We start from the raw sequence: 22,154 nt of genomic DNA on the forward strand, positions 1-22,154 counted from the left end.
TGGAGATGTCGTCCATAGAGATGTCTGGCCTCACGTGAATATAATGGAACTCCAAAACGCTCACAATTTTTTTTTTTTTTTTAAAGCTCAACAGCAATGTTGCTTCATAGAAATCATGACCTGGTTACTCAAGATAATCCACAGACCTTGTTGTAATCAGTTTCATGTAGGAACTATTTTCTACTGAACTACACCCGCCAACTGAATCAACATGCAAAAGAAAGCGTGCATACTCATGGATGAGAGGCTCGTGCTTGTGACAGCGTGAGATGTAAACATTAATAGCATCCTCTTCGACTGAGCTGTAACGTTAGTTAGCTCAGTGATGCTAGATGAACTAGCAGTAGATGCAAACTTCCTACTGCACGGTGATGCAGTTGGAGGGTGTAGTTTGGTAGAAAGAAAATAGTTCTTACATGAAATTGCTCACAACAAGGTCTGTGGATTAATCATGAGTAACCGGGTCATGATTTATGAGACACTGATGTATTTTCTGAGACACTGCTGCTGGCATTTTCAAATTGACTTTTTTTGGCGCTTTGAGCTCTACAAGACGAGTGGCATCTAGTTCCATAATATTTTGAAAGAGGGCAACTCACATCAAAAAGTCTAGATTTATAAATGGCAGTACAGGTAGGAAAATATGTATTTTTGCTTTTGGGGTGAACTGACCCTTGAGTAAATATGTAAGTGGTTTCTAAGATTTATTTGCAGAAAAAATGTCCAGAGCAACGCAATCCAACATCAGAATTTGTCTGTCTACAAATTCAGAATATCCACTTACAGTTGTCAATTCAGGTGTGTTATAATCATCTGGATAAAACCAAGATGCAATTAAATGCACATTCATTAAAACACTTAAACGCAAATGGATGGGTCATTTGTATGCATGAGTTAAACTTTCTTTTTTTAGGGCATGATGAAAATCAGGTACAATTGTACATGGGATATTAGAAGCAAATAATTAAAAATGTAAAAATTACAAAGATGCAACAGTTGTGACTTTACACAGAAACATGCTGTACTAAAACAGTATTTAACATCTGATGCTGTCAAATGTTCCATTCCATTTGAGCTTCATAATCTTTGCTTTAAAATGGATAAGGCTTAAAATCAAAACCTCTGAACTTTACTTTGAACCAAAAGAGAGATTTCCTGAGTGCATTAATTGAAGGCCTTTAATAATGCATTACTGACACCTACAGATTCACAACCAAAACATTAACCAGGGTGTTAAATGAGATTAACACTAAAGAAGCACATGTCAATGAATTTCAAAGAGGATGGAAACCAGGGGGCAGCTGTTCTTCCTCTAATACCAGCAGACTTTTCTCTGTGTTCCAGTTTGGGTTCCTTTTGTTTCCGTTATGGAGAGTGTCTTAAAATTTTGTTTAATTAATTGTTACTCAAATGCACACGAAAAATATCAACTTAAAAAAAAATTAAATCACAGAGAAATTTGCAAAACCAGCCAGAGCATTGATAAAACCAACAGATTCTCTGAATGAATGAACAGTAGAGCAGACGTGTTCTTACATCTCACACCCCCTGCCTGTCTCATATGGCAAACAATCAATACCATCTGTTGTATATATTAATATCTTATGTTATTTTTTTCCACAGCCAATTTGTTTCCCTGCCCTTTTGTATTGGTATTTTCTATCGTAATTGTGTTGTTTGTATCAACGTGCTCTGTCAACATTTTATCCTATGCAATCATGCCAATGACGCCACTTAAAGGGAAACAACCATTTTTCAACTAGCTTTGTATCACAACAATGTGTAGTATGTGTAAATGAACTGTGAAACTTTCCTCCATCATACCAGCACCCAGATCTTTCTGCTCACTTGTCCGCAAAAGACTTCATTTACCGTTTCTTGAACTACAGATCGTACTTCCTTATTTCTGTACGCCCGCTACAACCATGGACACAAACAGCACAGAAGCGAATTAAGAGAAAGAGACGCCCCTCTTACTTGCTCTCTCTTCCGCAAACTCGGATCAAACTATAAAACTAGGAATAGCTGCTAAAATAAAGAAATCAAATCAAAGTAAATTATAAACATAAATAAGTTGTTGTTGCTGTGTTGCCTATTTCTCACCTAAAATGTCTTCTGAAAAATATTTAGGTGTACTGTTTGATGTTGTAATATGAGAATTTGTCAAGAGTAAGTGAAAGCTATAATGTTTCCTTTGCTGTATAAACTGAGGCTAAAAAAAAAATCTAATATAAACCAAGACTCTGTCCCTGAGTTGCCAAATTTTTTCCTTCTAATGTTTTCATGAACATATTTTAGCTAACCGTTTAACTGAAATGAAAGATTGTTTGTAATTAGGCGGCTGCCATATTATTTTTCAGACAAGTAACATGCATGACATCACCCACCAGTTACTGTGTTTATTGGTCTGGTGCGGTGTGGTGCATTCTGGTAGTTGTAGGTTTTCTACTTTTCGAGAAAAAGCAGTTTCCCAGTCCTGTTTCTGTGTTTACTCTGGTCATGTAGCAAAAAAGTATTTGCATCTTTAATCAATAGACAGCCAAGTTACATGAAAAGACCATCTTTCCAGCGGTGAAATACTTCTTTTAAGTGGACTTCTTAAATACCTGTGTTTAATAAGCCATTCCACTCTGAGCATATGGACATGTGATCAACTGTATGATAGCTTGTGAGTTACTCTTAAAAGTAACTGCACTTTGCTGTAAGTAGGATTGAGTTGCTTTTTTCTTTTTTTTAAACTTTTGGTGTAAAACTTTTCTTCTTTTAAGCTGACTCCAAACAGCTTACTTACTGTACTTCACAGAACTTAGATTAAATGGGCCCAGTACTCACTTTGTGATACAGAGCCCAGCCTATCCCTCTTAAGTTTTCTTTCAACAACCTTGGATTAGGCTAAGGAAATGGTGAAAGGTCTAAAAGTGTGAGCATGTGCGCATGTTTTAGAAGCTTTATCCTTACTTTTGCACTGCAGACATCTGGGCATGCATGAAATATGTCTAGATTTGTCCCAGAGAATAAATCAATATGATGAAATATTAATACTGGTGGTTGTAATGACTTCTAATTTGGCACTAGGCTACAGTTTTCTGATTCTGTCCCTGACAGCATTACTTGTGCTGCCTTGTGAATGACAACATTGAACTGAGTATTCTGTGGTTGTTGCACCTTTTGGCTTAGTACAGCATGTGTGATGTCTTTATCTCACTACAGGACCAAGGTCAAAAAGCTTTACTGTACTGTATAGCTGTAACCCCGCTTCTCCAAGAGTCTGATTGAGATGTGTCACTATGGGATACGTCTCCTTGCATGTTCGTCAGACGCTTTATTTAATCATGCCCTTCCACCTGACACAAAGTGATGGCTGTGTATTAAGGGAGGACTCTGCTCTCTATTCACCTACATGTACAGTTTCCTTCTCTCTCTCTCTCAGGAGGTGAGACTCTTTACTCATGCAATCAGAGAACCGCACTCGCTGCCGCAACTGCGTCTGCTTTATGTGCGATACATTTATTAAGGGTATGACCATCAGGTGATGCAAAAAAGTATTTGCAACTTTAATCAATAGACAGCCAGGTTACATGAAAAGACCATCTTTCCAGCGGTGAAATACTTCTTTTAAGTGGGCTTGTTAAATATCTGTGTTTAATAAGCCATTCCACTCTGAGCATAAGGACATGTGATCAACTGAATGATAGCTTGTGAGTTACTCTTAAAAGTAACTGCACTTTGCTGTAAGTGCACAGTTTCATGCAGTTTCTTTCTCTTTCTCTCTCAGGAGGTGAGACTCTTTACTCATGCAATCAGAGAACCGTACTCGCTGCCACAACTGCTTTATGCGCAATACATTTATGAAGTGTAAGACCATGAGGTGTTCATCCTGAAATTCATGTGATATAGTGGATGTAGTGTTTTGTGATTATTGTGGTAACTGGTCAAATAAATTGGGTTTTGATACAGTGCAGGTCCCAGAGGTCCTTCCAAAAACAAGTGTGCAGTCTTCAGTGTACAACTATAGGCTCTTTAAAGTGTAAGAAGAGAGATTCATCTGCATAGTTGGACACCCACACAAACTGGCCTTTGTCATAACCTTTGTCTATATTCAATAACGTTGCATAATCTTTTCAACTAATGTCCGACTCCACACTTAAGCAACAGGAAGCTGTCTGGTACATGTCATTCTGATCCGTTGGTCTCTGAGCAACTTCACTGAAGCAGTTAGAGGATGCAACACATTCTGCCTGTAGATGTATTAAGAAAATCTGATACTGCATGGAGGCGGGCTGCTGTTCATTGCTTTGACAGTTGCTCAGTAGCGCATGAAGCAAAAACTGCTCTATTTCCATGTTATGAAAGTACTCAGATCTTCTGCATTATGGGGCCCATAGAGCATGCGCACTGTGCTGAAGCAGGTAGCTACTGCCGGAAGAGTGACAGACTTCTGGTTCAGTACTTTGCTAGCTTAATTAGCAATCAAATAATTTAATCTTGCATCTCTTTTAGACTTTCCAAATATTACTGAAGTGAAAGAAATCATTTCGCAGAGGTTTTAACACTCACAAAAATGTATCAACTGATTTACAGACGTGCCTTTCCTGATGTAAGTCAATGGGAAAAAGTCTTTTGGGCTCCATGGAATCACATGACGGACCCAAATGGTGTAATTTTGGCCACTATGTGAAATTTGCTTCAAAGCCTGGGGTTTCTGGGGGTTTGATTCTCGCTCTCCCGCTTCTGGTGCAGCTCTCACATCACTGAGTGTTTTATTTAGCATAATGTGCAATAGGGTTGTTAATGTGAGCTGTAGCTGTTAATAGCCAGTAATTCTCCACATCTGCATTTAACATGTACATTGTCCTGTGCATGTGCATGACAAAGATATAGGTAACAAATGTAAGACAAGTGTAAGAAAATTAGAGCATTGGTTTAGATCAGTTAGGAAGCTGGTTAATTATACATCAATGACTTATGGAGAATGGGAGGGATTAAATAAGTTTGCATTCCTTCTGACTACCTTGCGAATATGTAAACCAAGTCACCTAGTGTTTGACAATTTCTTTGGCTCTATCCTTTTCATTGTCTGTAAATAATACTTTATTTTCTCTGTTCGCTTGATTGTATGATAATTAATATTTTTTTAATTGTTTTTACATGTTTGAAATAAAGTTCCAAATCATTCTAAATCAAATCTTTAATCTTTTTTCATTTTCTCGGCATTACATATCTAGAATTTACAGAATCTCTAAGAATGCGAGCAAGGAAAATCGTGTAAAGTTAAGGATTAACCCTTAGCCTCGTCAGTGCTGAATAAAGTATTCAAATCCTTTGACAAGGTAAAAGTAGCAATATGAGCCATGGTGGTTGCCACATGAGCATCCCACATTATGACTGAAGGATTTCCCATCATTTCTTAAATTATTACAGAAAAATATCACTTTTCCATGAATTCAAGCTATAAATCAAATAAGATTTTAACCACAAAAAGGCAAAGTAATTATATAATGTTAATTTAAATGTTCTGATGTTTTCCTTCAATATTCACTAGATTATGTGGTGATAGAACAGCATTTTGTTTGAAGAGTAGACTCTTCAAACAAATTGCTGGAAAAAAACCAAACCAAACACACACTGTTTTCTGATTTTCTGCTTAAAATAAAAATCTCCTGACAGCTGCAACTGAGCTACAGACTTATCCTGAGAATGTTACACACTATTATCATAAAAAAATGTGCTAAATGGTAAAAATCCAATATTCTCGCAGGTATTTCCCTCAGAAAACTCAAGCATATTTTCATGAGAAATCCCGGGAAGTTCCATGCCCTTACTTCCTGGCATTCAACCTTATCCCACACAAGCTCCACCCAAGCACAGTTGCTTCTCTAGCTGGAGACAAGCAGCAAACCTAACATCAAGTTTGAAAAATGTCACTTAAAACCCTGGTGATGGACAGTGAGTCAGTACATGTGAGTAGATAATGCCTCTGTATAGCGGCTGTGTTGAGGCACTAATGTGAACTTGAAAAGAGAACATGCAGTACTATCGCTGCTGTGTGGGAACAAACAAAGCAGATACACATACACTATACCAGCGCCTTTAGGAATCTGCCTATTGTGAAATGTAGAGTGTCTGCATGTGGTATAATGGCAGAGTTACACCACATGCAGACCACAGCAATCAGACCAGACTGTGTTGGAAATGGAAGTTACTTTTTCTTTCACTTCACCAACAGTAAACACAGCTGTTTTGACGGGTAAACTTTGGTAAGCTCTTGTGTTTTGGTCTTTTTATGTTTAAAAATAAATTGCAAAGACTATCAGTAGAATAGAAGCATGACTACTCTGTACTGCAACTGCACATATGGTTAACTTTAAAGGGTAGCTGGTGATGAATTTTAAAAATAAAAAAAGTTATTGACCTTCCACAAAACCCACCATACTTTTCAGTTTCAGTTTGTTTATCACATTTCTTTGGTAATAAATCATTTAAGCCAGGCACACACTGTACAATTTGAGCTTGTTTCTGACCTTATTTTTGAGACATTTGGGGCCTCACAGTGTAAGTGGGGGGGGTCAACATAGCCCAATTAAGTGCTCCCAACAACACCCCATTGTTGGATGTAGAGACAATTTTCTGACAAATTTTGGTCAGCCATTGTCAAGCTCTTGCACAGAGTCACGAGTCAATTACCTAAGCTCAGTGCCTTTTTTTTCTCACTGAATCAGTCGCACAATTTATAGCCATTTAGTATGTTAGTGTTGCTAACTTGTCTGTGTGTGTGTGTGTGTGTGTGTGTTTGAGAGCAACCCAGTAACCCAGAGATAAAGATAGGGAATCAAAACTTGGAACGCCATGCTTGTGCAGAAATGGACTTTTAAGCTCTTTTTGGACATCTATCTCAACATTATCGTGAAACATGCCTTCACTAGCAGATAAACGTCGACCTGTGTTTGTTGGGGTTGGGAATTATCGATCAGTCAATTCGATCAGAGTTGATTAGATCAGACTGATGTATGAGAGGAGCATCTGCTGCAAAGGCGAGTGAATGCAAACTTTTAAGGCCGTGACACACCAAGCCGACGGTAAGCTGACCGCCCATGTTTCGTCACAACGGTTTGTCCTGCAACGTTGGCTCTTATCAACCATGTTGAAGCATCACCGTGGCCATGGAGCCTCCTGGTGAATGAAATCGCTCTGATTGGCCATTCAATGCAGCACGCGAGAAGGAAAACATAAGGGTGAAATGTAAACAAAAAGCTGAAGTTAAGAGGGAGTGAGGTTGAAACAAAGTTGTGGTATAAGGTAAGATTGTTTTTCTTTAACCATTGAGCTCTTTAGCAGAAATGCTTCCTGATGGGCTGTGTTGTTGTTCACTGGCATATGCTTTGCTTGCACTGGCTTATGCTTTGTTCTTTTAATATTGGGTGTTGTTGTTAATGTGCTAAATGGCTAACTAGTGACATGGCGGTCTTCCAGTTTCTTGTTTTGAAAGACTATTATAGACAACAGCTGGTATGGAGGGGCATCTCCTCTCAAGCAGGCGCAGATCATACATGCTTGTTGGCTGTTGGTTTGGTGGTTTGCTTTGGGCAACACACAGCGACGTAAGGATGATGCAACTGGGGGTTTTCGTCGCCATTAGTTCATGAGTGTCGGTTTGGTGTGGCGCAGCCTTTAGAACATGCACGATGAATTGTCAAGTTTTATTTTTAGTGTGCCTGTTGTTCTGCTGCTCCGTCTGTGCCCAGAGTAAGTGTTACATTCTGTACTCAGAGTTCGGTGCAATCAATAACAGAACAGAGTATATATATACTCAAATAGGACTCCTACTTAACAGTCCAACTCCAATAATATAAAATCATTACATGGCACAAGTTGTTTTAATCATGGCGGGCCACCACAAACAAATAAATGTGTGGGAAACCGTGCAACTGGCCAACTAGCCAGAATAGTTCAAAGGGGCTGCTGGGTAATTTTATTTTCTATATCACATGTACAGTGTGAGCACTCAGGCTGCGGCTTGACAATCAAACTATACAGAATTAGCACATAAATTATGAGCTTTTGCTTCATATTGCAGAAAAACTGAAATTGAAATTAAAAAACAACATTGCTAAAACAGGCTTAAATTGTAAAGTGTATGACCAGCTTGGGAAATCAGACCAAACCTGTTTTGACTTAAATTGAAAGATATTTGTGGAATTTGTTGGGTTACCATTTGACAGCAGTCAAATATTTACACCTGAGTGCTACCCCTCACCAAGGGAATTGTTTAATTTATGGTGAAACAATGCTGTGAACTATGATGCCACATATGCACTTCTAGACTATTTATTTTTGTGTGGTCTCAGAAAAAAGTACAAGTTATGTTAGAATCTGTGGAATGTACATAATTGCATGGTTTGGGCAAGAGTCAGTAGATACAACAACTCAAGAGAAAGGAGCTGTGGACAGGCCCACTTTGCTTTCATTAAACTGTATCCAAAACAAGAATGTTTCAGTGGCTTGACATGTTCCTGGACTGCAAAATTATAATACCAGGGTCGAGATTTTGGGAAAGGAGTGGTTGCTCTTTTTTCTGACAACTGACTTCACAAACCACACACGGATGTTTTACTCAGTGTCTCCAACTAAACATGGCAAAGAATTAAAGAGAAGCATGATAGTGTACATGAATATTCAGTTTTCCTTAATGTTATACTATTACAAGTTACCCATGTACTAACTGGAGGAATGAATAATTCATCCAACAACAAAGTGAGCAGGGACTAAAAGTGGTATCACAGTTTCTACCACAGACCTAAAAAAAAGGTTCAGTATGCTGCTTGATAGACTTCTTAGGGCAATCCAGTGAGATCACTCCCACCTGGCTGAAAAACTTTTATTTCACACTCCTCACACACTTTCTCCTAATCAGAGTCACGGAAGGCTGGAGCCGAAGCAAGGAATAACCCAGGGCACATCACTGGTCTCTCACAGTGCTAACAAACATAGACAGACAATCACACAGTCACACCTAACAGCTCTTTATTGACCTGCATTTTTGTAGGAAACTGCCTTGAAAAAATAAAGAAAAAAGCAAACATGGAGAAAACCAAGATTAAAGTGCAAAACTTTCTTGCTGTAAGGCAGCAATTCTAAGCATTGATCCACCACGCTGCCACCTTTTCTTACTGAGAGGGCTTGCCAAGAGGACGGGAGCGATTGTCTCTTTCGAACTTGAACCAACTACTGAAATGCACATTGGCACAATGAGACATGTCGTAGACCTGAGGATATAACACACAGCAAACTGTCCTTGATCTAATGTCACAGAAAGAGAAGCGGCTTTTGGCTATTTTCTATTAAGTCCAGCTCTACTCAAAAATATGTAAAGCTCACTTAGGTGTTTGGCCTTCGCGGCACAGGATGATATATGTGCAGAGTTGGACACTAGAAGGCTGTTTTTATATTAATATGCCTATAAAGGTAAAGTTTCTCTGTGCTCACATTAAATCTGAGTTTAAAATGTGTACATCAAAGCGTGATTTGTGACATTAGAACTCGTTTCCAGCTGGTACCAGCTGATAAAAAGAGTGAACAGTTCAACCAAGGACATCGTTTTATTTGAATATTTATCATACTGAGTGCTTGAAGAAGTTAAACTTTGCAGTATTTAACAAGAAAAAAGAGCAAAGGTTAAACAAAATAAACATGCAAACCTTCATATTTATTTTGTGACCCCTGGTTGGGAACCACTGAGAGTGTCTCGCCATCTCCATGAAGACTATTTTCTACAATATTATGTGAAGTGTTTTTCAGTTTCAAGCAGCAGTTGGGAATTGCTGTGGCAAGTTTAGACCAACCTTGAGATGTATGCCTCGGTGCATGCTGGATAGCCACTGTTGATTGTTGACTTTGGTTTTCAAAGATGTTTACTTAAGCCAATAATACAAAAAAATGTGTGACAGGGTGAGATGGGCAGAGAGAAGAGGAAAAGAAAACAGCAGGAGTCAATTATATCTGCTCAGATGAAGGGGAGCTATAATTTGTTAACAATTTTAGCTAAGTTGTCACAATAACCAAAAAAATCTTCTTTGTGGTCACAGAGAAAAAAAATATATATATATATATATACATATATATATATATTATATTTGAACACTAAGAAGTAGGTGGAAATTTGATGACAAAAATTAAAACATTTGGGTGATTTAAAACATTTTTTATGCAAAAAAGGGACTATATAGCTCTTAGTTAACTAGAATAGTGCACTAAGTAGAGTACAGATCTCCGCCAGGCAGCTGCCCGAGCTGATCGCAGCTGCTCGAAACAATTCCAGCAAATGCGCCGTGGCATGTTTCAGAACTGTCCCAGAAAAGGAAACATCTTATCATATGTTTATAACAGAGCTGTAGCGTGTTGCACAAAGCAGATTGAGGTTTCCTGCTAACAGGCACTTTATAAGAAATATAGATACATAATTATGTGGATAAATGTATCTTAATAACTAAAATACTGCAAAAAATCTGTGATTCATGTCCTTCAAAACTGGACTGCAATAGTATTAAACTTTGTCTGCCCTGTGCACAGTGACGTGCACGGGGCATGTGCTAGTGAATGAGTTCATTTCCTTCTACTTAAGTATTCTAATCTCATGCCACTTTCTATTGCTACTCAACTACACTTAAGATGGAAATACTTTACTTTTTACTTCACTACAAATATCTAAGAACTTTAGTTACTTTTTACTTTTCAAATTAAGATTTTTGCACATGCAGCATACGAAAATGTACAAATCATTTTTCATGAAAAAAGAAGTGATAGTTCCAGGTTCTCAAGTATGGGGACTTGCTGCTTTTCCTTTCCTTTTTTCTTCCTTTTAATTGTTTTGACTGATTGAATTGATTAAATTTAATCTCATGTGTTAATGCAGGACTTTTACCAGTAACAGAGTATTTTTAAAGTGTGGTATTTGTAAATTTAGTTAAGTAAATGATCTGAATACCTGCCCCATTGCAAAATCTGCAAAACTACAAAATCAAGCAGGCAAAATGCTCATCTCCTGAAATGTGTGGTAAGTTATGATGACAAGCAGCAGCTGAAACACAGCACAGATGCATGCAGTGGAATGAATCCTTTCAGCCCCAGTTAAGATGGCAGCAAAGATAACAAAAACAAGGACTAAATCATCTAGTACCTAAGTTTAGTGGATCATAACATATCAGGTATGGATTTCATTTGCAGATGGTCCGGCTCTGAGTCCAAACTTATCAGTTTTTGAGCCACGATGATGGCCAAAATGTTGCCTGCAACGCATAGTGAGGCTTGTTGTTTTCAGCCAAGACAATTTTTGGGTAACTTGCGGGCCCCACCCGGAGGTTAAGAGGAGTGAGAAGTCAGCAGTCAACAACTGCATAAAACAGTCAATAAAACAGATTTCTAAACATGTGTGCATCACTGAAACCATGAGAGCTCCTTGAGCATACAGTCATAGATGTGCACACAAAATATCAGACTGATTGCTCAAGTATACTCAAACTTAGCAGCGTACACGCACTCAGACATGCACATACAATTAAAGCCATAATCATAACAGTCAAGGCTAATTGTATTTTCTTCTGTTTTGTCTAATTTTCTGGACGGTGCTAGCTGCAAGAAGACCTTGTGTAATGTAATCTGAGGACTGTTTTTGCCTCATAAAAGTAAACACACATACATGCAGAAGAAAATGGTGAAAAGTAGTCTGAATCAATCTTGTCTCTTTCAAAAATTCCAGGTGTTTTTCAGTAAAATTCTGTAAAAACCTCAAACTTAGACTTACACATAAATTAGCTTCTGTAGTGTTAATAAAAAGAGCACTCTGAATCCATCAAGGATGTTGGAGCTGACCGCTAATGACTTGGGTTTCATTTATTAATAATCAGAGAAGAGCGTGTGCATGAATAACCTTGTAGTCACTAGTGATAACTTAATTACTTAAATTAAAAAAATATGTATTTGACAAAACTGATTCAAGAAGTATCCTCTGAAAGCTACATGAAAAGAGGGCCCAATGCTATTAACAAACACAAAGTTATGGATCAAAGAATTCATTTATGACAAACACTGTTCCCTACAGGCTCTTCCGACCGTCTGGTCTTGTTTGTGTCTTGCTCTTTTTGTTTATAGTGCCATCCTGCTAAAATGTGAGCTGTGTATCACATCGAGGGAGACAAAAAGGAACAATAAAACTACACTAAATTGAACCGCACCAAACTTGTTACAAATGTCAAATTAAAAGCTCCACCTCTTATCTATAATGCGCCTCTGAGCCTGACAGTCTGTTGTGCCTTTATCCCCTCTTTGGACTTTCAAATCTCCATTTCTCTCAGAGCTTTGAGGGCGTGTGCTCTGACAGAATGTCAGGCAATTAAACAGTCATGGCTCATTGAGCTGGAGGTGGGCCCGCTCCTCCAGGCTCCTCTATAGGCAACAAGAAGAAAATGAACGCAGGCACTCCCTGCCATCCCTTGCACATTCTTTGACTCACAAACTTAGCAGCAAATCCAGACAAGAAGTTCTCATCAAAGGACACTTTAAACAACTGTCAGCTTTCACAAGGATTCGTGGTATCACTGTCACAGGTAATTATCTTGCAGCAGAATGTAAACGAGGACAGTGTGTGGGGCAACAAAGATGTAGCCAGTCATGTCTCTGCTGCAAGATAAACACATACATGCTGCCACATTAATGATGGCGCGGGGCGGCAGCTACATGAGACTAACAGCTTCACACCTATTCCGAGCACAAAGCACAGAGGCGTGAAAACATAACAGGCAGCAGTTTCAATTAAGACACAGTGACAGAAAGCTTCAGGTAAAAATAAAAACATTCCATTTTTGTGATATTTGTCATGTTCAGGCCTCCAAGAGCTGGTCAAAACCTGTGTTTATATTTCTATATTTTGCTCATGCTGGATATTAAAAAGAATCAAGACCAAACTCTATGAACACAGAAGTTACATACTGACACCTATTTATTCAACTTCCAAGACACTTTCCAACAACCTAAAGGGGTACAATGTTGCTACAATATAAGGAGGAAGCAAAACAGGTTCATAAAAAACAATAGCGAATTGCTTTTCGTTGAAGCCACCCACCGACTACCTGTCTCACCTTAACTTTACAGAACCGCAGACATTCAATGAAAGTGAGGGGAAATACATTTATGTCTCCTACATGGTAGAAAATACTTAATAAAATGTGAAAAGACTGGGAATTATATAGTACTGAATTGAGGACTGTTTTTCACTGTTTTTGTGTCTAGGATTTTTTTGGCGGGCTTGAAGTCATGGCTCGATGATGCTCTGAAGTCAACCTCACCCCCCATGGTATCCCACACATTCATTTATTTTTGGAAACCTGCCACAATATCAACATGTGGCGCCACATATTGATTTCCTATTTTAGGACTTGGACCGTTTATTAAGTGCTAAAAATTCGCTTTCACCCACCTCTGCAGCAACTGCTCCTCTTGTCTTACTAGTCATCATACCCACAAATTAAACTCCACAAAATGCTGCTGGGGAAAAATAAACTCATAAAGGGAGCTCCATCCCTGATGCGTGAAACATCAGTATCATATGTTTACTCCTTTTGGAAATTTCCCCACTGTGGGACTAATAAAGGATTATCTTATCTTATCTTGTGTGTTAGCAGTGAGTTCTCTACATTTCACAAGCTTTCTTAGCTTTTATTCTAATAAATGTATGAATAAACAACTTTAAAAGTCACAGTCACATAAACACTAGCAAAATACCCATCATGAATGTACTTTTCAGTCTTTTATCTCGAATCAGCCACCCATGCTGTCGGAAGTTGCTGCCTACTGAGGACTTGGTACTTACATTAGCTGCAGAACAGGCTGTCGCTGCTCACTCATTCTTTGTTTCAGAGTCTCATTGCAGAAAATACTGCTCATTTTTTTCACAGTTTTGACAGCTTATTTTATATACTTTGGCTGGGTAGCCAATGACACTGCCAAATTATCATCAGAGGTCTCTTCCTTTCCAAATCAAAAGAACCAAATTATTAAAACTGGTAAAAACACTGAATGAAGCAGTTTCATGTTACAAATCTGTAGTTTTTGGACACTGCTCGATGCAGAGGGGCTGCTAACTACCATGGCCAATGCAAAAACGCTAAAGACCCTATTTAGAGCAAGTGTTCGGTTTTTCTTCTCTGGGCTACTGTCGAGACATGGCTCTGCAAGACAAGACAAGTATCCGCTCCACTCCAAGATTTATTATTTATTATTTGACAGGACAGCATGTTAGTGTGAAAAGGGGAATAGAGAGGGGATGGCATGCAGCAAAGGGCCACAAGCTGGACGCAAACCCGCAGCCCCTGTGGCAAGGACATCGCCTTTGTACATGGGACACCCGCTGTATGTATGTATACGGCTCATTCTAAGGTAACGAAAACACAATCATCCTTTTTTCAGGTAATTAAACACTAAAGAAAACATATCTATTACTTTATATTCCCTTCCTGTCAGTTTATTACTGAAAGTCCTACTCACTGGACCTGTAGGTGAACAAGAATTCGAACATAATCAACACTGGCAACTCGTTTTTGGCAAAGTCGCACTCACTCAAGGACAGTGATGATGCAGAACATGTTGTGTTCAATATTAGTTTAGTAGCTGATGTTGCCTGACTTATTGTATCACACCTTCTGTAACAAATCCAAATACTGTTTCTTTGTGTGTCAAAGAATGTCGGCACTGTTACTTTTTTTAATGATCACTGCAAAAACACTCCCTCCACTCCAGTTTTTTTCACGTGTCTGTCATAGTGGAAATTTCCTATAATGAGATTATCTCATGTGGACCAGCAACCTCAGCAGTCAGTATTGACGTGTCTACAAGCAGCAAGACAGAGAGCAGCACATTCTCTGCCTGCCTGTATGGTGTCTGTTTGAGGCAGTGATGTCAACTGCAGGACCTCAATAGAGACACATCAAACATCTCACAAGTCACTGTGGGCGATACAGTAACTAGGCCATTCGTGCATTTTCAGGACATTTTTCTGCATGTTCATGTCATGCCTTTGCTTGCTATATGTTAACAACCGCTGCTACTGTTAGATGTCTGATGGCGGGAGGTAAGCTGCATGGGTGACTTCACAGCAGATGTGTGTGAAGCACATGACCTCATCCAACGTAAGTCAGCTGAGTAAACCCCCGCCACCATTAAAGTGGTTCCACATCACCACAACATGACTCATCACAGAGGTGAGGTCTACGTCTCACTGGCTGAATTTAACTTCTACTGTCTTTTGTTGGGAATACTAAATGCTGACGAATAATCTGCCACTGCAGCTGTTTCTTTTAATGTAATCAAAAACTATTCCACAGAAGCACTCTGCTTTAATTCATGAGATTAAACAGTTTAATGCTATTCGTATAACACACTCCTCAGTTTTCAAACTATTTGACTGGAAAAAGTGCTGCATAACTGTATGAATTAAAGCTTCAAATTGTATCTTACACAAAGGACAATTTCAGCAGCTGTTAAAGACTCATATATACAGTATATATGCTGTAGGTGTGGTGTTATTAAGAGGACACAGGTTTATTGCATGCAGTGTCTTGGACCATAAAGGCCTTCTGACATGATGCACAATGAAAATGGCCTGTTTTGTCTCTCTTTTAAAACTGATTTTTTTATGACAATTTTTGCCCTTATTTGATATTATGAGACACAGGAAACACAGGGAGAGAGAGGACGTGATAATATGCGACAAAGTTTCACAACGGGAATCCACCCCCACAAGTTCTTAACCACTAAACGAACAGGACGCCCCTCAGATAATTATTTCATCAGGTTGTCCCAGCTCAGTGAGGTTAAGCTTAAGCCTCTTTCAAACATGCACTGCCAACCTGAAATTAACTAGACATTACCTGAAAAATCTTTATTTGAGAACGCAAATCAGTTGGACCGGACATTAAACAGATTTTATCCTGCCAGCTTCCTAGAACAATGTCTGCGTAATGTACAATTGAACCACTGTGTAAATAGAGCAGGTAATTGTGTGAAGAATTAACAGCAAGCGAGTGGGCTTGTTGATGATGTTTCTATCATGCAGCCTGTGTGAAACCAGAAGAAAAGACATCTGAGGGTGAAGAAGCAGTGATATTTACACAAAGAGGCAACGAAAATGTCTGAGTGGAGAGATAACAAGATTTAGGGCCAACACGAAAATCTGCAGACAAATTAAAGGAACAGCAAGAGACTGATTTTTATGACCAAATTAGAAACAGACTACCTGACCTCGGTGTAACCTGCGTCATGTCCTGCCTCCTGCACACTCTATCTAGACGCCACCGTTTGCCTTAACAGAACAGAGTGTTTCCAGTACGCTTCCGACACTGACAATCCACCTTTGTGTGCCACATGTGTGAAAGGGAAAAAGTTTAGACCTGTTCTCCTGACATTGTCCACAGTTCACATAAGAAAAGACTCTTAATCTCATGTTAACAGGTGCTGCACAACTTTAGTTTGGCAATATCTACAATAATCAAGAAACATAATCCAGAGGGTCTACAAACTGCTGTCTGTTTCTATATTTCATTCTCTTTTTTATTTATTTATTTTATTCATTTCTTTTGGGCTTTTTTGCCTGTAATGTATAGGACAGGTTAACTGTTAAAGGGGGAGAGAGAGAGGGGTTGACATGCAGAAAAGGGTTGCAGGCGGGAATTGAACCTGCAGCTGCTGTGGTGAGGACACGGCCTCTGTACATGGGGCACCCACTCTATGAGGTGAGCTAATGGACGCCCCTGTTTTTTATATTTCTTTAACTTTTAATATATCACTAGTATTAAAGTCACTATATATATCACTAGTTACTTACTAAATTGCATTTCTAAAGATAAATTGGTGATTACATCACCGACTTTACAGTCTCAGTATTCTTTGAGTCATCTAGTTGCTAGTTACAGTTAGAAGAGCAGCACCTCAAGATACACTATTTCCACACTTAGCTGTGTTTATTGCCACACACTGTATCACTTACACAGTGGCTGTTAGGTTAACAGCCAAAAGTGGATATGAAGTGCCACTTATGATTTCTTACAGTGTGAGTGACTTAAAAGGAATATATATATCATATTAACAATGGGCCACATGACTAGTATTGCTTGTATGTGAAAGGGGTTGTTTATAATGATGATCCCACGGAGAATAGTAACCTCGTTCTGCAGCTCCCCTCAGCTCGACTGAGCTTTACAGCATGTTTCAGCTCATTGTTTTGGTTTTAAGTCCCTGCAACTTAACTGTTTTTGTTCACTCTCACCACTCTGATCAGCAATGACTTTCGCAGACGAAGCTGTTTTCAGAGAAAAAGCTCAAATAAACACACTACACACTACCTGCTCAGCACCAAACAGCAGGCAGACAAGTTAACAACTAGCTGGTGAATAACGTGGAACATTCAGCAGCGAAGAAAAAAGATATTTTCTCGAGATCGAAAAACAGAGCGAAGAGCAGAGAGAATATTTGTCAAGTTTCCTGAACCGTAACTCCAAATGAATGCTAATGCTGCTCTGTTTTGATTTTCTCCTGACACCTGACTGCGGCTGAAATGATGGATGTGAACCGGGCCGAGCAAAAAAGACAAAACAAGCATTTTCTTTTTCTTTTCATAAACCAAACAACCCCCCATTACAGCGTATTACAGAAATGTCACGATTTGCAGCTTCCTGCGGCCACAATGATCAGCACGGATCCCTCCAGCACACGGATGTTGATAATAGAAATGAGCTCCTCAGGTACACTGGTCTAGTTATTGCATGTTAAAAATAAGCTCCTGTCACTGAGCTCCATCTTGTGAGATTCTCCAAGCAGGCTAATTGCCCAGTTATTCATGAGCAGTCTGGAGCCCCCACTTCACTGTACCATTACAGCAGATGCTGGTTTCAACACTCCCCCACTGACTCTTCACAGCTCTCCCCTCTGCCAGTTCTGACGGAGCGGGTCACCCGCTGATTGGTTGGCTTCCTCGAGGAGCCGACTCTATTAGCTATGGCAATGAGGGTCTTGGACTGGGATGTGTCTAGAATAGATGTGTTAGACGAAGGTCCATGTTGGATCTCGAGAGAGGAATCCTCACTAGCTGAGGACACAGTGGCATTTGTTCAAAAATCCCTGTGGTGTTTTCAACTCAACTGCAAAATGCCATGTTTATTAGCTTATAACTTTTAAGATATAATACACCATTATAAAGGTCTAAATAGTTTCTGCAGCAGATCCTCTAATAAATTAGAGAGAAATGCTCCTTCATAGCAATTTCAATGAGTCTAGGTGACACTGACTCCCACGTGAGATGGAAATGAGTCTATGACTGACACTCAGCACACCAAGTGCTGCATACCACTGGGATTTACAGGTCACAGTGCTTGTTTGCTATAAACATCTTACGCGTATGACACAACGCTATGCATCCACGACCACACAATATTAAGATGTCATCACAATGCATGAAACAGTTTCGGAGTTCCAGCAAAAAAAAAATACTGAAATGAGTATAAAAATGTTGAACCTTACACTGTGTTGCATCGCATTCCAAACAATCCTCTGGTTCGCAGCATAAAGGCAGGGAAACAGAAAGTCTTAATTAATTCAGTGTAGGTGGAAGAAATCGTTGACGGACATACAAAGCTTAAAAAGGCAACTGCTGTATGTAAGACATCAAAAATGTGTGGAGAATGAATTAGATTGTGCAAAAAAACATAATTAGCATGGAATAAAACAAATAACTCATTTATAGTGGTGGGATTCCAAGACCCAAATGGTAGAAAAAAACGTTGCTTTTCTAATGATGCATTCATTAACTACATAACCTATTATTAACCTGACACTAGCTCTGAGACATTTGATTTAGCATGTTTTAAACAATGTGGGCGAGACTGCCTTTCCACTGAACTGAATTAATAAATCTGCTGCTTTTCAAAGGTCAATGATGCAAAAATATTTGTTTTTTTCTGGTTTCTAGTAACAGCAACATAACTGCACTACAATTTGAAAAGATTTACTTTGAAAAGGGCTAGAGGGGAGAAAGGAAGGGCACTGTGGCTGCAAAGGTAATCCATGATGAGAACTGTCTCTCAGCTGAATTGGTCTGTCAGCTCCGTGTTAACCTTTACCCTGATGCAGCAGTTTAGGTTTCAAGGTTGTTTGAGATGGAAATCCATGTATCAAGATCCAATCCAACAAACATACAGCTAATCTGATGGAAAATAAAGGTGTGCTTTACAGCAAACAATTGATATGGTCAGCCTAACAAAATCTATCCATCTCCTCTTTCATCCCTCTCTTTTCTGTTTGCCAAGCACACAGAGATGAGAAGGGCACCGAGCGCGGCACACCACACCTTCCACTGCCCTCTTGGGGTAAAGCTGTTGATTCGTTAACAAACACAAATCGATAGAGGGGCCTGAATGGAGGACAAGTACAAAGAATTAATTTCCGGCTCCAGGGGCTTACGACGGCAAATCACCAGCTTTAATCAACAGTGTCAAGTCAGAAAGACAAATGATGTTTACACTGAAGCACTGTCTCGCCTGAAAACAGCAGCATTGGCTATGTCTCCTTACCAGTCTGTCTAGGCTTGTGCCAGCTGCAGTGGTAGGCCGCTCCTCGGGGCTGTATGGCCTGAAGCGAGCGTTGAACACATCCGAAACACCACGGGTAGACCTAGTCATTCCTGCGGGTTTTGGCTGGCCACAGCCTTGGAAAACCTGCAATTACAAAAACATGGGCACCCAATTGTCAGGGGGTTTAAATTACTTGGGAAGCGGAAAATAGGAAGGACATGCTGTTTTGTTAAGGTTTTGTGAAGCTTTCACCCCACATTACCAACGTGACAGTGCTTTTCGTCAAGTTGAGCTAACCACGTTGATAGGTGATTCAACTAGGAGCTGTGACCAATGCTATTTAAGATGACAGAGTTAAGTTTTTACGGGCTTTGGGGAAAATACCACATATACTTAAACCATAAACTAAACAGCATCTGTTGCATGGGAAAGCCAACAGAGCATTTAGCTTTGAATGAGAACAGGCATCCAAAACTGCGTAGGCTGAAAAAATTCTTCACAACCACCTACATTTTTTTTTCTTTCTGACTACAATTTTGTGGGCAAAGAAAAATGCAGTAAAACACAGGAAACACATTAACTACTGTTAGTTGAACTAAGATTATCTGACCAAATTGAAACATATAATTCAAATTCAAGAACTAAACTTGGACATAATTAGAATGTGTTGTTCTGCACACCTTAGACACAACCCAGTGTAACTTAAAGAAAGCTCCCCCCGTAGTTTTGCTTCAAGTTGGACCTGAACAGCCTGTCTGAGGTGTTACTTTGTTGCGTGGGGGATAAACCTAATTGACATACCCTGTAGGAGACCTGGGCACTGTTATCTTGCATATTCATGATGGCCTCTGAAATCTTGACATCAATAGGCTCCATGACAGATTCAATGTTGAAAGGTCCCTCCAGCCTCTGTGCCACCAGCAGCAAAGCATCTGTCAAAACAGTGGTAAAAAAGGTGGGGTGTGGAGGGAGGGAGGAGAGAGGCACACAGACATTCAGTTACAGAAACACTTTTCTCTGGTATTGCAGTGGTCCAGTATTTCAGCCTTTTCTCCAGATAAAAACCTTTCATATACAACTTACTTAAAACAGCAAATACATTTTTGAGCGAAATGTAATGCCAAACAAAGTAGGTTTTATTAACGTAATAATGAAATGTTGCTAATTAACATTCCCAACCCTATCGCCAGAAAAAATGTTAGTATTGTTCATTTTTGCAAAACGGAGACACATTACATTTGTGCATTATTTTGTAGTGGATATGCTGTACTTTATGTGTCTTAATAATACTGTGTTGAAGGTGTTTTTTGGTTATGCTTCATTATGGTTTGGAGATTATGTTGTGGCTTAAATACCATTGTTTAATGGTACAAAATCTGAGGGGTGAAGAGTCAGTGAAAAACACCAAGGTTTGGTGGCTAAAACGGCACTGGAAAACATCAAGATGTTTTGTTGAAAACACAAAGGTTCACAGGCTCAAATGCAACTAATAGACCGTGCAATGTCTCAGTGAAAAACACCCTGGTTTGTTGCCACATACAACGCTGGGAAACGTTGTAATGTGTGGGTAAAAAGACTCAGGTTCGGTACTACAACCACCGGTGGAAACTGAATGAAAAGTTAGACAAAAATCAACCAGTGTTGCTAGTTTTGAAAAGCGGTCTGCACTGGTCTACAGCTTGGCAGGCATCTCGTCAAGCTGCGATGAGCCACTGTAAGCACCTTAGTTTAGTAAAAAATAAGTAAATAAATAAATAAAAGGGGAAAAAGCACTTAGGTTCAGTAAAAAAAAAAAAACAAAAAACAAATGGGCAAAAACAGGAAGTTTAATTAAAAAAAAGGAGAGACAAAAAAATTCTAGGTTTGGGAAAAAAAAAAACGGTTCGGTAAAAAAACACCCAGCACCAGTCGAAGTGCCTCAGAGAGTTGCCACAAAACAAACAGTGTTGTGAGTTTTTGAGCAAAGGTGTCAGTGCCACAAACACCAGTAGACACACCACAGAATCCCACCAAAAACACAACCAGTGTTGTCAGCTTTGACCAGCGTTGTGTAGTTTGACAGGAATATCACCTAGATGAACTGTAAATGCAAAAATGTTGGTATTGAACAAAATGTTCACTGACAACAAATTTCACTTGTTTTCCACACTTCCAGCAATCTTGCATTACACTATCCATTCATAGCACTTCTGTTGCCTAAACCCAACCACGAACAAGAGGCTAGAAGCAAAACACGCAATCTGGTGTCATGCAATTTATGCCCGACATCCACCCCGACCACCTCCTTGCGGATTCAATGCAGAACATAAATGTAGTGTTTCATTAACCAAAAGTAACATTGTCTCTGAACATAATCCAGGGAGGGATTATGTAATCACCACAAAGTAATTATAAATGCAATTTAGTAATATACAGACTTTAATTCTAGGAGACAGAGTTGAGTACTCAACTACAAAAATAACCTTCAACATAGCAATTATTCTAATGTTACTTTTAAACACTCCATACAGTGATCTCAGTCTACTTGGGAAATGATTGCAGTGG

The 22,154-nt window shown here is 39.2% G+C and overlaps 1 protein-coding gene across 2 annotated transcripts in view; it reads right to left on the reverse strand.

Moving 5' to 3' along the window:
* LOC121949433 (glypican-6-like) overlaps nt 1-22,154 on the reverse strand; it is a 150,370-nt gene that overhangs the window by 17,279 nt on the left and 110,937 nt on the right. The window contains exons 6-8 of one of the 2 annotated variants that reach the window (XM_088083290.1): nt 20,412-20,542; nt 19,611-19,754; nt 18,562-18,591 (exon numbers count right to left, since the gene is read on the reverse strand). In XM_088083290.1, coding sequence (XP_087939416.1) covers nt 18,562-18,591; nt 19,611-19,754; nt 20,412-20,542 — 305 coding nt within the window. The remainder of the gene's footprint in view (nt 1-18,561; nt 18,592-19,610; nt 19,755-20,411; nt 20,543-22,154) is intronic. The other variant, XM_042495118.2, reaches the window with a different exon arrangement.

Source organism: Plectropomus leopardus, chromosome 10 (assembly GCF_026936395.1).
Source record: "Plectropomus leopardus strain MGB_pleo_1.0 chromosome 10, ASM2693639v1, whole genome shotgun sequence".
Taxonomy (NCBI): Eukaryota; Metazoa; Chordata; class Actinopteri; order Perciformes; family Serranidae; genus Plectropomus; species Plectropomus leopardus.